We start from the raw sequence: 15,604 nt of genomic DNA, 5'->3' as shown, positions 1-15,604 counted from the left end.
TGGACAACGTCCACACTTTGTGGCGAAAATAGAGAGCTTTTTAGTTTATACCACTTTTGCCCTGACAGATTTCTCTTCGGAAATTGGAGGTTAGGTAGATATTTAGAATAGCATTTCTTTGAGGTTGTTTTCTTTTCGTATACATAGGTAAATATAGGTAAATTTTATCTAACGAATAAATTTAGGGTTAATTAAGATCTTTACCAAATTGAAATCGGACCACCTCTGAAGTATGACCTACAAAACAAAAAAAGAATCATCAAAATCGTTTCATAATTGATGGAGTAATCGCGTAACAAACAACAAAAAAAAACAAAAAAAAAACATACAGTTGAATTGAGATCCTCCTCCTTTTTTGAAGTCGGTTAATTAATAAAATCAACATCTTAAAAGTTTACAAAAACACGTATAAATGCTGTGTCGATGCTTTTGGGTATTTCAGGCTTCACAATTCTAATTTTTCTAGCCAAATTTCGCACGAGTGAGTGGATGAGGAAGGCGGAAGATCGTTGGGAAGGTCTATGTCCAGCAGTGGACGCAAACAGGCTGATTCATTGATTCAATCGATGAAATTTCAATTGATAAAACGAAAATGTTTCCCAAGAAACAATGAAATATTTTTCTGTTTACAATATAGAATCTGCTCGTACAAAGATCAACAAGACGATAATATGAAAAAGCAGTTGTAAGTTATTCATAAAAAAAGCAACAACAAAAAGCAATTCTCCGTGAACTAAAGGGAATATTCGCACATAAACTAGGGTCGCGTGAATAAACAAGGCGCTGGCAACAGTGAAATACAGCCGTTGGGTAATAGTGCCATCCATCCGGTCACATCTTCGATAGGGTTAGTACACCTCCACACCTTTATGCGTCCCTGGTGGGACATAACGGCCCCATAGCCGGGAGCCCCCGGTTTTTTGACGTCTATTTGTGGTCGCCCTTTGCCCTTAACGGGGTCCTTGTCCCTAAGCGAATGAGGAAGCAAGATTTGAATTAAATTTCAAAATTACATCGCCGAAATGGCTGTAGTAATTGAATTTCTTGGAATAATAATTATTTACCCTCCTACTTAAACACAGCAAACTAAAACAATTTTGAAGACAGAGGCTTAAAAAAGGAGAGAGTTAAAGTTAACTCAAGTGCGAGATGTCAAATCATGATTTTATCCCGAAATGATAATTTCATCTTAAAATCATAATGATCAACCCATTGTCAGCACACTGTTGAGCACGGGTCTCCTCTCTCAGAATGAGAATTAGGTCATAGTCTGCCACGCTGCGCTGGCCAAGTGCGGATTGGCAGACACACTTCTGAGAATATAATGTAGGAATCAGGCATGCGGATTTCCTCAAAATCTTACCACTTACGGGCTCAGTATACCTACCAAATCTGCTCTGAATATTCTTTACATCTAAGTTTTCCTATCTCTAATATTTGTAGCACGTAGAGTAAAGGTATGCATATTTTAGTTCAACTCTAAAACATCACGTCTTGCGAGAGAAAAATTTAATACATCAACTTGTTCTACTGAAACAAAAGTTGGGTTTACATGCCAGTTTTAGTTAGAGATTTTAGTTAGCGGATGCAGCCTAAGGTGCAACCGTTCTACCCAGAAGGTACCTACAAAGAATTTGTGTGTACGACTAGGACCTATATTCACTCTTATTTTGAAGACAGCAATATTGTTACTAAATGGCGGGCAAAACGGAAGCCATATTCTAAGAGTACATAATAGAACTGAGGATGGTTCTAATATGCAAATCACTTCATACAATTCGGTATTTGACAACTAGTCAAATCAGTAACTTTTTTCAGACGTCAAAACGCTCGCTTAATATGCGGGCTACTATGAAATATTGAAATGTGACGTCACAGTCACTTGACGTGCTTTTTTTTAGTTTAATCAATAATTTAAAATGGTTATTACACTTAAAACTAACAAAGAGCGTGGATTTTACACATTTTGGAAGATCTATCTAATCTATTTGATAATCACTGAGAAATATTTTATTTTTGAGACAGGCAAATATAGGTATTTGAGTTAATGTTGAGTTGAGGTTTGAGTAAATATAGAAATTTGAGTTGAAATTCCTTTTTGGGTAGGCCCAAAAAGGAATTTCAACTCAAATTTCTAAACCTAGCGCTTTAATACATATTGTTTTTATTCCGCCGTAAGATTTTTTGCTGTTGTGTAGACAATATGTACAATACATATTTTCTACACAACAGCAAAAAATCTTACGGCGGAAAAAAACAATATTTCACGATAAAATAATCTGGGGGGCGAATGATGAAAAATTCAACCGGGCGTACACCGACAAGCAAATTCCCTAATGATATGCGCGGCGGCATAACTCAAGCAGAGTGTGTGTATTTCACAGTTTCCCGACTCTCGCCATCGCCATAACAATAATAATATATTCAGGAACTCGCTGATTTTCGAATGTCGTTAGAATCATCGCGCGTGTCTCGAAGGACCGAGCTCTGTGTGGAAGGAACTCTAGTAATAAAAATTTGATGAAAAAAAATGGTGGATATGACTTGTTTATATCCTTGCACAACTCTAATACATACTAGAGATGATGCTAGCGACTTCACGCGGGTTTAGTTTTTTGAAAATTCGTGGAAACTCTTTGATATTCCGCGATAAAAAGTGGCATATATCTGTCTCCGGGATGCGAGCTATCTCTGTTTTAAATATTATAGATGAAGCTCGCGAATTTAGAACTCTATGATTTTCCGCGATAAAAAGTGGCATATATCTGTCTCCGGGATGCGAGCTATCTCTGTTTTAAATATTATAGATGAAGCTCGCGAATTTAGAACTCTATGATTTTCCGCGATAAAAAGTGGCATATATGTCTCCGGGATGCGAGCTATCTCTGTTTTAAATATTATAGATGAAGCTCGCGAATTTAGAACTCTATGATTTTCCGCGATAAAAAGTGGCATATATCTGTCTCCGGGATGCGAGCTATCTCTGTTTTAAATATTATAGATGAAGCTCGCGAATTTAGAACTCTATGATTTTCCGCGATAAAAAGTGGCATATGTCTGTCTCCGGGATGCGAGCTATCTCTGTTTTAAATATTATAGATGAAGCTCGCGAATTTAGAACTCTATGATTTTCCGCGATAAAAAGTGGCATATATCTGTCTCCGGGATGCGAGCTATCTCTGTATTAAATATTATAGATGAAGCTCGCGAATTTAGAACTCTATGATTTTCCGGAATAAAAAGTAGCGTATAGGTATCCGTATCCGGGATGCAAACTACCTCTTTACAAAATAGATGAAGCCCGCGAATTAATCTACTTGGGTTTAAGTTTTTAAAATCCCGTAAGAACTTTTTGATTTTCCGGGACGAAAAGTAGCCTACTTCCGTTTCTGTACTTTTCGATAAAATCTGATTATAAGAATGGAACGAAAAACAGTAACAGACAGACAAAAAGTCTAACAGGGCAGAGGCACTCTCCCTGCCAAAATTTACAATATTAGTATGGTTACCAAAGATATTTTTGTTCAAAAAATTAAAACGACATTGAAAATTGTAAATCTGAAATCCTTTCTCTCGAAATATAAATAAGACTTAAGATTTTATTTATTGTGATAGTATTTTGCTTCGAGATTAAGTTGTTATTTTATTGCTAGCATAAAGTCTCGGCCTAGACAAGCTATTTGCCATGATACGCCGCTTTTCTTGCTTTTTCTGTATTTGATTATATTAAAAATGACTATCTACCTAAGTTCTTCTTAAGTAGCTTTCTATGAAATATTTTATGTGTAGTAGGTTTGTTTAAAGTTTAAACAAGGGAGCGGTATAAGTCCCACAAATCGCTAATGCGCGTGCCCGCCATTTTGGTGACATCAGCACTAGACTGAAGTTTCGAGCTGATGGTATGTTTTTAATTCGGCTGACGTCAAAATGACATCACGTGGATCCCAGCGGAATAGTAATTTGCGGGACTTATACCTAATATAGACTAATGCCACAGTTTTACTAGTGGTTAGGTAAGACGTTGATCTCTTACTCATTCAATCTAACTAACAGAGCTATGTGCATTTTAAGCAGTTAAATATCACTTGCTTTAACGGCGAAGGAAAACATCGTGAGAAAACCTTCGTGCCTGAAAGTTTCTAATCCTTAAAGAAAGGTCGCCAAGAAGCTTCGTTTCAATAAAACCCAACAAAATTCAGATTGTAAAAGAGGCCATACATTTTTAAATTCAGTTTTCATCAGTTTTTCCCTCCAATTATAATACGGGTACCTTCAAGACAAGAGTGAATAGGCATCTTCTAGGCAAGCGCGCTCCATCTTAGGCTGCATCATCACATTACCACCAGGTCTGAGCAGCCAAGCGCTAGTCTATAAATTAAAAAAAAAAAACAATAGAAAAATTTCCCTCACACTTAACTCGCACTTTCCACATCCACGCCCCAGTGGCCTGCCGATACAGGCGCCAACAAATGGATTGTTTCTCTTACCATAGCAAAACAAAATTTATAGTTCGTTCACGAGTTTCGTGCCTCTTTTTACCGTGGGGGCTCGTGCTTTTTTCACTCCCAATATCGGATTTATTGCTAACTTATGCCCGGTATAATCGTGATTTTAATGTACTTGTGATTTATGAGGGTGGAGACTATACGGAATTGGTTTTTGGAAATTTGATATCTCAATAGAGTTTATGATGCCCTGGTGCAATGGCTGCCGAATTGACGATATATGTTTATTTTGAGGGTTCTGGCTGAATAAGTTTTTTATCTTTGAGTACTTAGGCTGTCTATTTTTGGAATTCCTAAACAATATTGGCTATCCTTAACACAGATCTAAAAATCTAGCTAGGATAGCCAGTTCTTGATCTTGTAGGTACCATTTTTAATATTGTATATGTCAACAAGCACGCAAATTTGTTCAAGATCAAATCAATGTATGTGTGTAATCTAGATGATTGAAAAATAAACGTTTTATTTATTTATTTATTTATTTATATTTCAAGCAATAATATCATAACATTCTCAAAAATGTGTAAAGTCTGCCAGTCCGCACTGGGCCAGCGTGGCGGACTCTTCTCAATCTGAGAGGAGACCTGTGCTAAATACAATACGAGTGGAATACGAATGTAGGGGGTAGCGCATTGGGTGATTTTGGGATGGGTAAAAACTTCAATCGGAAGGGACGGGGGTTTGATCCCGGGCACACACCTCTAACTTTTCGGAGTTATGTGCGTTTTTAAGTAGGTAATTAAAAATCACTTGCTTTAACGGTGAAGGAAAACATCGTGAGAAAACCAGCATGCCTGCACTTGGCCAGCGTGGTAGAATATGGCCAAAACCCTTCTCACTCTGAGAGCAGACCCGTGCTCTGTAGTGAGTCGGCGATGGGTTGGTCATGATGATGATGAAAAACAAGGTCGCGTCACCGTCATGCAAATGTTAATGGTGCCCGGGCCCAGAGTGCCTATAGAAATCCAAAAAGCTAGAGGTGCGAGCGTAGAATCGATCCCCCCCCCCCCCTCTGACCTTCCATTTAATGTCTATAGGTACATACGATTTTTGAGTAGGTACTCCTCGTTTTATTCTGTCATAGATAGTGATAAAAAATAGAATGTGTCACTCGGGGCCAGAATACTTTGTACCCGGGCAACGTTTATTGAATTCCTCGCTACGCTCAGGATTCCTTTGCTTTGCTTTGAATTCAAAATAACGCCCCCTAAAGAACAAAATATCACGTTGGCCCTTGTAAAACAAGTAGGTAACTATTAGCTAATTCTATGATAACCTGTCAACACTAACCCGCTGGTTTTTGCCTCATTCTAAAAGGTGGTCACGAGCCCAACGTTGCCAAAATTAAAAATAATTGACGGACGTCGGCAAAACAGCCGGGTCCCGTATAAATTTGACAAGCCCCGTTACCTGGCCGGCTCCGTTGAGTTTATCATTTTCCTGTTTTTGTGTTCACCGTAATAGGCATCATAAATTTTTGATAATGTTTTTTCGATTTTCGGCGCGGCCTCGGCTGACGAAAAACGTGCACAAAACCCGATCGCTCCGTCCCGCGGCGGCGGTGCACTGCTCGCACGAATAAATACTAACTATTACAATACATATTTTTATTCTGATTCCCTTTTTTTACAAGATTTTTTTTTTTTTTTTTAATAGATATAGCGAGCAAGCGAGCAGGCGGGTCACCTGATGTTAAGTGATTACCGCCGCCCATGAACATTTGCAGCACCAGAGGAGCCGCCGATGCGTTGCCGGCCTTTTAGGAATTTGTTGGTCCGCCCCTTGAATAACCCCATGTAATTTAATAAAATGTACAGTAAAATGTTGAACTTTGTCGGTATAAAGTGCATAGAATAATATTATATTAAGTGATTGATAATTTTGAACACATTGAACGCTCTAAACATCGTGATTTGGCATCTCCATTCAAGGGCAAAATCAGATTAGTATTATGATATTTATAATATTCTTGGGAAATTTGCATGCCTGAGAGTTCTCCGTAATGATCTCAAAGGCGTGTGAAATCTGCTACACTTGTACATGGCCAGTGAATTATGATTTAAGCCAGTCATAATCGGAGAGGAGAAATGATGAAAAATACACTTGAATAAATTATAATGTTAGAAATCATGTTATAAATATTATAATTTGTAATGAGTTAAATACTATGTCCATAATTAATAGAGCGCATTAAATATAATATGAAGAAAACATTTGATTGAATGAAGAATATTGCACTAATGTGGTTCATTCAATCAAATGTTGTTGACAATACACATCACTAAATTGCGTATTTATTTAAAGTAACTTACGTATTAAGCTAGCTAATCGTTAAAATTACTAAAATTATTTATCAAAGTAGTATTACACATTATTGTTTGTTAACATACATTAATGACTTTAATTAAGATACTTTGAGAACGAATCTTAATGAATGAAAACTAAGGTAACTTCACGTCATTGCGACTAATAGCTTAGTTCATTCATGATGAACAATATAAAAAGCTGTGTAGCCTAGTAGACAAGTAGTTCTGCAATGAAAATCGAGAAACAAACTTGTGAAATCAGTCTTCGAGAGTCCTTCGTGGGCACCTTATAATAGTAACAAAGCTGGTAGTAAGTATCATCATTCACAATGAATAAAATAATCCCAAAGATTACCGTTCTTTAGGATTCTTTGTGTAGTAAGTTCAACAACATTTGGACATGTATCAAGATATCAAAAGACATTGTTTACAAAACCTACCTACATATAACAATACAATGGTTTCCCAAAACACCATCAAGCATTATTTCGAGTACATGGCACCGATTCCGTTGTCTTTCTATAAACTAAATTTAGTGTATCTGCATCCTTTTTTTTAACAATGCTAAAAAGAGACAGAACATGAGCTTTACATTTAAAGACTCTACATTTAGTGCACGCTACAGGCTCGCGACTGTGCGCTAAAATCACGGGTTTTACCATCTAAAAATTAAATTTAAAACTGTCAAAATGCGTCTGTCCTTTTCTTAGTACATTAGTAGGAAGAGGATGCGAATACTCTAAAATTTGGTTGTGCTCAGAATCAGTACCGAAACTCCAAACTTTCACCTCACCTCGGTGGTCGATTTGTAAATCGCTTACCAACATAACTTAGTCGTGGTAATAAATAAAATCCAAAACAAAAACAACCTTAAAGTACGAGTCGGACTCGCGCACGAAGGGTTCCGCACATTGGAAGGATACGTGTAATTATTTTATTACATTAAATATATCCAACTGCAAATGTAACTTTTGCAATCACAAAAAAATGGGATATAAGTAAGAAACAAACATTCACCGGATTTTCTATTTAATTGTACTGTGTGTTTACCCTTGTTTCTTGCCAATAATATGATTCTAGGTCAACGAAAAGTACCCTAACTAAGGTATTGAGTTGCTCGTGAGTGTCAAAATACACATACATATTATTTGATTACGTTGACTTAAAAATGATTTTTACAGCTCGAAGTGACCGTAAACTTAAGTATTTTTTTTAATGCAAGAAAGGTTTGCGCTTGAAAACAATTATGCTTAGTAAAAAGCAATGATGATGTCCAGTTTGGAACGCGGTTGCCTAAAAGATGGCTATTCTTTCTTGCCAAGAAACAATACATATTTGATTATAATTCCCACTTTCCTTCCTGAGAAAAAGGATCTCGACAAACAGACGGACAGACGGACGGACGGAAAACGAAGTGATTCTCTAAAAGTTGATTTATTCCCTTTGAGATACGGAACCCTAAAAACCGAAACAAAAAAACGCGTCGCGAGATCCGTCCGATAAGAATTCTCTCAAAGAAATTGATACGTCACACGCTACGAGTGTATCCGACGCATAAGGCACCATTGTCCGCGTGTGGACACGGCTTTATTATGATTTATACAGACAAGATGGGAATAAATGGTGGATTTAAGTTACCTTAGTCGCAGAAATAATGTAATCTAGTGTTATCAGATATGCGCACACCGATACATCAGGCGCGGGTTTGATAAACAGAGTGTTGCATTCGCGCTTTTTTTTTTTCTGTAGTAGTTTGTTTTTAGGGTTGCATACCCGAAGGATGGCTAGGTTGGGCAGCTTTTGGGAAATTGAGTCAAGTCTTCTCATCGTCAATTCCTCAGTACCTGAAGACGAAAGTCTTTAACCAGTGTGTTCTTCCCGTTCTCACCTATGGTGCTTAAACGTGGACGCTGACAAACGGCCTTGTTCACAAATTCAAAGTCGCTCAGCGAGCTATGGAGAGGGCTATGTTAGGAGTTTCCCTGAGGGATAAGATCCGAGATGAGGTGATCCGCAGGAGAACCAGGATCACTGACATAGCCCAAACTATTATCAAGCTGAAGTGGCAGTGGGCAGGTCATGCCTGTCGTCGAGGCGATGGCCGTTGGAGCCGGAAAGTCCTTGAATGGAGACCGCGTTTAAGCAAGCGTAGTGTGGGACGCCCTCCAGCACGATGGACCGACGATATAAAGAGGCTGGCGGGAAGTGGCTGGATGAGGAAGGCTGAGGACCGGGTGTGGTGGCGCTCTTTAGGGAAGGCCTATGTCCAACAGTGGACGTCCACAGGCTGATGATGATGATGATGATGATACCCCGAAGGATGCCAATGGGACCCTATTACTAAGACTCCGCTGTCCGTCCATCCGTCTGTCTGTCAGCGGGCTGTACCTATCTCGTGAACTATGACCCGAAATTTTGACATAATTTGTATTTCTATTGCCGCGACAACAACAAATACTTACCTACTAAAAATTTCAAAATTGCCGCCATGAAAATTAAAAAGTGTCATTTCTAGTGGAATAACAAACTCTTGATGTAATGTGTGGCAGTTTGGAAAATAAACGTCTTTTCATTCTTTCTTCTACTATGGTACGGAACCCTTCCTGTGGGAGTCCAACTCGCACTTGGCCGATTTTTGTTGAAGCCTAAAAATTTTTTTCATTATTATTCTCATTATTTTCACAATTAGAATAATAATGAAATGCTAATTTATGAGGTCATAAAAATTACAATAACCTAAGAAATTATAAGACTTCAGATAGGCAAAGTTCTACAATAGGTAATGTGCATGTAATTTTTTTATAATTTTTTTTACACCACTTTTGGTTTATTTGCCTATAATAATATTATCGTTAAAGAGAAAGCAGAACGTGAAATAATAACTGAACCGAGCACCACCCCATAAAAACACGGTACGCGTCACCGAAAAACGACATCAAAATAATGCATTCGTAGTGAAAATTACACGTAAAACGATATTGCAATCGTATGGAGGGGTTACGGGGCAAATTACACCCGTCCCCCGACTTTATGTCGCTGTAAAGCAATGATCTTGAGTCGCGGCTGTTTGTTTTAAAGCCTATAAAACTGACAATATTGTGCTTGAGAGGCGAATAAACGGGTGTTTCTTTAGTACGCTAATTTTGATGAGTGTGATTGCTTTAAAGTAAAATATATACTTACTAGCTTATGCTCGCGACTTCGTCCGCGTGGACTACACAAATTTCGAACCCCCATTTAACCCACTTAGGGGTGGAATTTCGAAAAATCCTTTAGTGGATACCCACTCTTTACAAAGAACACAACCTCCAAATTTCATGTCTCTAGAACCAGCGGCTTAGCGGATGCCTACGTCATAATAGCTATCTGCATGAATTAACCAGTTAATTTATTCAATCAGGAAGTTCGAAGTAGGCACATCTTTTAAACCATCAAAGATAATGAATATACTAATCGAATTTCGTGGAAATGCGTACGCGCAATCAAAAAACAAAAGAAATAGGCATCATAAAGCGTTTGCGATATCAATTCCGCTAACTGACACCGAATCAATCAAATGATTTATAATTACCTCATAGGCGTCCATCTTTGTTTCGTACATTACAAACATAATGCATAAACATCCTGCGAAGCGCATTAATGCATTAGTGCCGAACGCGATCAATTGGAATAACAAACAGACGGACAGACCTCCCGTACGGTAATACGTACCGGGATACCTATTTTCTGAACTTACAAGTTTATTGGTTTTGGTATTAACACGATATTATCCTAATGCAGAATCTTTGATTTTGCACCATCAGTCACATCTAAGATGGAAGCTAAAGGGTGGATATGCTAATAAAATGTCATGGTTATTTCAAAAATTCTTACTTATAAATCTTAGTTTTTTACTTTATCAAGTTCTATGGATATTTTACGAGTTCTTAACTTATGTTTTACTAGCTACCTACTAAATCAAGAACCGGCCATGTACCTACCTCTAACTTCTTCACCAACTAGTTCTAACGGTGAATTAAAACATCGTGAGGAAATCTGCATGCTTAAGAGTTCTTCATCATGTTTTCAAAGATGTGTGAAGTCTGCCAATCCGCACTTAGGCAGTTTGGTGGATTACGGCCTAAACCCTTGTCATTCTGAGAGGAGACCCGTGATCAGTAAGTAGCAATGGGTTAAGTTCAATCATGAAAATTAGGAATCCTTCCGAACCATTTTTTACGTAATAATAAACTGAAAGAGTTATTAACTATCCATGATTTGCATCAGTCATAGAGGCGGAAGTCGAATTAGTATGCGTTTTGGAAAAATAATTTTCTAACATACACTTTTATTTGGTTTTGTTTAACACAGTCACGTCTCCAAAACCAGCCCGGGTATCGACCGGGGATTCGAAACTGGTTAATAATTTATTTACACATACGCTACCTGTGGTTGGTACCAGAGGCACATGAAATACATGAAGGTCTCGCGGGGGCCTTCCCTCCGACTTGCACGGCAAAAACCAATGTCATTAGATACGTACGTGGTACCCATGTCGCCCTTGTACCTGTTTTTATCACACAAGATAAGATAAAATCCTTTCTTTCTTTATCTTATTTTAAAAACAAAAAGATTACTAAAGTATGTAGGTACTTCTAAATATATAAAACGAAAAGGTGACTGACTGACTGACTGACTGACTGACTGACTGACTGACTGACTGACTGACTGACTGACTGACTGACTGACTGACTGACTGACTGACTGATCTATCAGCTCAAACTATTGGATGGATCGGACTGAAATTTGGCATGCAGATAGATGGCTATTATATGACGTAGACATCCACTAAACAAGGATTTTTGAAAATTTAACCCCTAAGGGGGTAAAATAGGGGTTTTGTGTAGTCCACGCGGACGAAGTTGCGGGCATAAGCTAGTAAATAATAAATCATACCAGTTATACGTGTTACAATTTTTTGAAAAATAAAATATGAGCGCTTATTTTGGAATAGGTATCCTGCTAAACCTTTAATGTGTAAAAAATAACATTTCATAAATCAGCCAGGATTTCTCCTAATTAACTAATATTTTTACCATTTAGTACAAAACGAGCAGTTAATTTATAACATCCCTAGTTCATTAGACCAAACAATCCTTTCCTAATACCCTAAAAAGTCTTTACCGAGCTGCAATTTTGTTAAATTCCCATACAAAGCGGGCCCAAATTAAATTAGTATTAGATGGGTTTAGTAAATTCGATTTGTCTCATTGAGTTGTTTTGTTGCAGCATCCCTACCCCTCGGAGGACCAGAAGAAGCAATTGGCACAAGATACAGGGTTAACGATACTACAAGTAAATAATTGGTAAGTGATCTATTTTTTGCTAATCTTTTAATTTATGGACTCGAGTGTAAGAAAGAACAATTTATTTTTTGTAATGTAAGCACAAATTCGTGGTTTTCGGATTTTTCTAGGTCTACGGGAGGTATGCTTTAGGTTTCCTGTCAGACACGACAGACAGTCAACAAGTGATCCAATAATTACAATTCCTAAAAATAGAACTTTCAAATAAAATGACTAAATTTCAAATTTAATTTAATTTGTACCAAAAACATCTATATATATAAAATTCAAAGTCCTAACTGACTGACTGACTGACTGACATATATATCAACGCACAGCCTAAACCTAAAGACATGAAATTTGGAGGGTCTATTCTTTGTAAAGAGACCACTAAGAAAGGTTTTTCGAAATTCCACCTCTAAGTGGGTTAAATGGGGGATGGAAGTTTGTATGAAAGTCCGTAATTTTTCAAGTTATTTGTACGAAAATTGGTATTTGGGTTTTCGGTCACTAATGAAGAAATACGTGTTTCAGGATTTTTGGAAAATTCGCCCATAAGGGTGGCAAAATAGGGGATGAAAGTTTGTATGGGAAAGTTTTAATTATTGATATTATTAACTTGAAATTTGGAAAGTGATCCTTGGCAGTGCGAGAGGTTGTAGAGGAAGTAGAATAGGTACAAAAAGAAATTGACAGGAACCCGGGACCTCTAGATCCGCCGGCATGCAGGCGCGGGCAGCTATTTTGTATTATGGTTATGTAAACCTAAAGAGGTTGCGTCCTACGGCGCGATGTCCGTTATTAAAATCGCGCCGTTCGCCAACGCAGCGCATTACTGCCATGTCCCTGTAACCTGACTCGGATCTTCCTTTAGCAAAACATAAAGACTTTTAACATTGACGACGTTTTTCTGGCGTTTTTCTGGCTGGCAGGAAGCTACGGCCGTGGCTAGTTACCATCCTACCGGCAAAGCCGTACCCCCAAGCGATTTAGCGTTTCGGTACGATGCCGTGTAGAAACTGAAGAGGAATATGGGTTTAGTAAAAACTGCAATACCCCTTTCAAGTTACCTCACTTACATCTTAGACTGCATCATTGTAATATTTTCATGGTGTAGGTAGGTAGGTATGTGCGTTTCTTTTTTCTAAAACGAGCTATTGCCCGTGACTTCGTCCGCGTGTTAGTTTTTTAAAAATCCCGTAGGTACTCTGATTTTTCACGATAACTATATCCATGAAAAAATCACGGCGATCCGATGCTCCGAGCTGTAAAGTTGAAATTTAGCAATTTTATGGGAACCTGTGACCGCTGCACTAAGTGGTAACAGTGGCCCTACCGCGGTTGTTTGACAGCTACAATGTCACGATCGCAATCATCTCTGATTGGTTAATGCTCGCTCACTATTGGCCACAATGCATTGTTGCAACAAGAATCGCACAAATTCAGCCAATCAGAACAATTGAGATTGTAATAATGATTGATGCAGGTTTTAGACAATCGCCCTACTGGTATCTATAACTGAAAATTAAAAGCGGTGAAAATTTGGTTTACCCCCTCGTTGAATTTTAATATTATTATGAGATTTCTTAGACTGTTTTAGGCTTTTGCCAAAATTTTTAGCATGTCACTTCTGTGACACGTTGTGACTTCTGACACGCAATTGACCAGTTTTCTAAAACATTTTATGCCTGAACCCTATTATATGATATGTCAGATGTAGCTCTACGTAAACGCTGTCAGTCTGAACCGCTCTTACCATAGTCACTCTAAAGTTAGGTACGTATGGAAATATCATGATTATCTCACGCGGAATGGCATAAAACATCGCACTTTACGGCCGCTGCCCAGCGCCTCGCTATAAATGCGTTTATTAATGAGAAATTTTGTAGAATAAATACTAGCAATATTAGATTACAATAAGTTAAAAAATTCAATATGATGCGATGCTACTTTCAAATGTGAAAATTTTACGTTTTATTGCGTTTTATGGCTGGGCAGACGAGTTTTTAATTTTATTAATTACGACTTGTTTCAAATATTTTCTGAGTGAACCAGATATAAGTGACGCTACGTAAACGCTGTCAGTCTGAACCGCTCTTACCATAGTTACTCTAAAGTTAGGTACGTATGGAAATATCATGATTATCTCACGCGGAATGACATAAAACATCGCACTTTACGGCCGCTGCCCAGCGCCTCGCTATAAATGCGTTTATTAATGAGGATTCCTGCAGAATAAATACTAGCTTATACTAGAAAAATACCACTCGAGGGATTTGCCAGTCTCGGTACATGCAATGTTGGCGAATATCAAAACTGTGTTCAGCTTAAACTTGGATATAAAATCCAGAAAATATAAACCTAACAGAATAAATAACACACAACGTTATTATACTAATATTACTTCATCATCATCATCATCATCAAAAGTCAAACGTCAAAAATCAAAAAAAATATTCAAAATAGGTAATAAATTACACTTTTTGATAGTCGGTTGTTGCATTTATAAGGTGATGATTATAGTGGTGATTATTTTTACGCGAACTTAAAACTAAAGCTACGAGAATTCCAAACGCGCCCAGGTCTGAGATGATGATCATGATCAACCCATCACCGGCTCACTACTGAGCAGGAGTCTCCTCTTAGTATGAGAAAGATTTATGCCGTATATTGCCACGCAGGCCCAGTGTGGATTGGCAGACTTCACACCCCTTTAGGGACACTATGGAGAGCAATCGCGCAAGCAGGTTTCCTCACGGTATCTTTCACCGTAGTAACTTTGAAAAGTATGTCCGTAAAATTAACGTAAAAACCATTTGTTTGCTACATTAATTGAACTACATTTTTTGTGTGTTCTCGCTTGCGCACTTTTTAGCTCAGGACGATGTGCGTGCGTGAAATATTGACAATTAAGCGGAATTGAAATCTAAATATATAAAAGGAAAAGGTGACTGACTGACTGACTGACTGATCTATCAACGCACAGCTCAAACTACTAGACCGATCGGGCTGAAATTTGGCATGCAGATAGCTATTATGATGTCGGCATACGCTAAGAAAGGATTTTTGAAAATTCAACCCCTAAGGGAGTGAAATAGGGGTTTGAAATTTGTGTAGGCCATGCAAACGAAGTCGCGAGCATAAGCTAGTAAATAATATCTTTCAAACTTTGTGAAAGTTTGCGTTTGATTTTTCATGGGCTGCTTATTAAGTAAGGTAACAATTACGTAATAGGTACCTATGTAGGTATTATGAAAAGACTTTACATGTGTTTTTTACAGCTACCTTCTGTGAAAGTTTAGTTTTTAGTTCATCTCAAACCAATACCATCTTATGATTGCAATAAAAGTGATTCAAATCGACGTGTACACGTGCAGTTTACGTGTGCCTACGTGTTTCTGACGCAGGATGCGCGGGCGGCGGGAACATGGCCGCCCAATAAAATGTCCGACAAATTGCCCATCGACTC

General features: G+C 38.0%; 1 protein-coding gene across 1 annotated transcript in view; it reads left to right on the top strand.

The window, feature by feature from the left end:
- hth (Meis homeobox homothorax) overlaps window positions 1-15,604 on the top strand; it is a 527,706-nt gene that overhangs the window by 393,428 nt on the left and 118,674 nt on the right. Inside the window, exon 11 of the mRNA XM_034978385.2 lies at window positions 12,080-12,156. Coding sequence (XP_034834276.1) covers window positions 12,080-12,156 — 77 coding nt within the window. The remainder of the gene's footprint in view (window positions 1-12,079; window positions 12,157-15,604) is intronic.

This window comes from Maniola hyperantus, chromosome 18, assembly GCF_902806685.2.
Source record: "Maniola hyperantus chromosome 18, iAphHyp1.2, whole genome shotgun sequence".
NCBI classification, from domain to species: domain Eukaryota; kingdom Metazoa; phylum Arthropoda; class Insecta; order Lepidoptera; family Nymphalidae; genus Maniola; species Maniola hyperantus.
The sequence above is the reverse complement of the archived record's forward strand: the minus strand, read 5'-3'. Positions and strand labels throughout refer to the sequence as shown.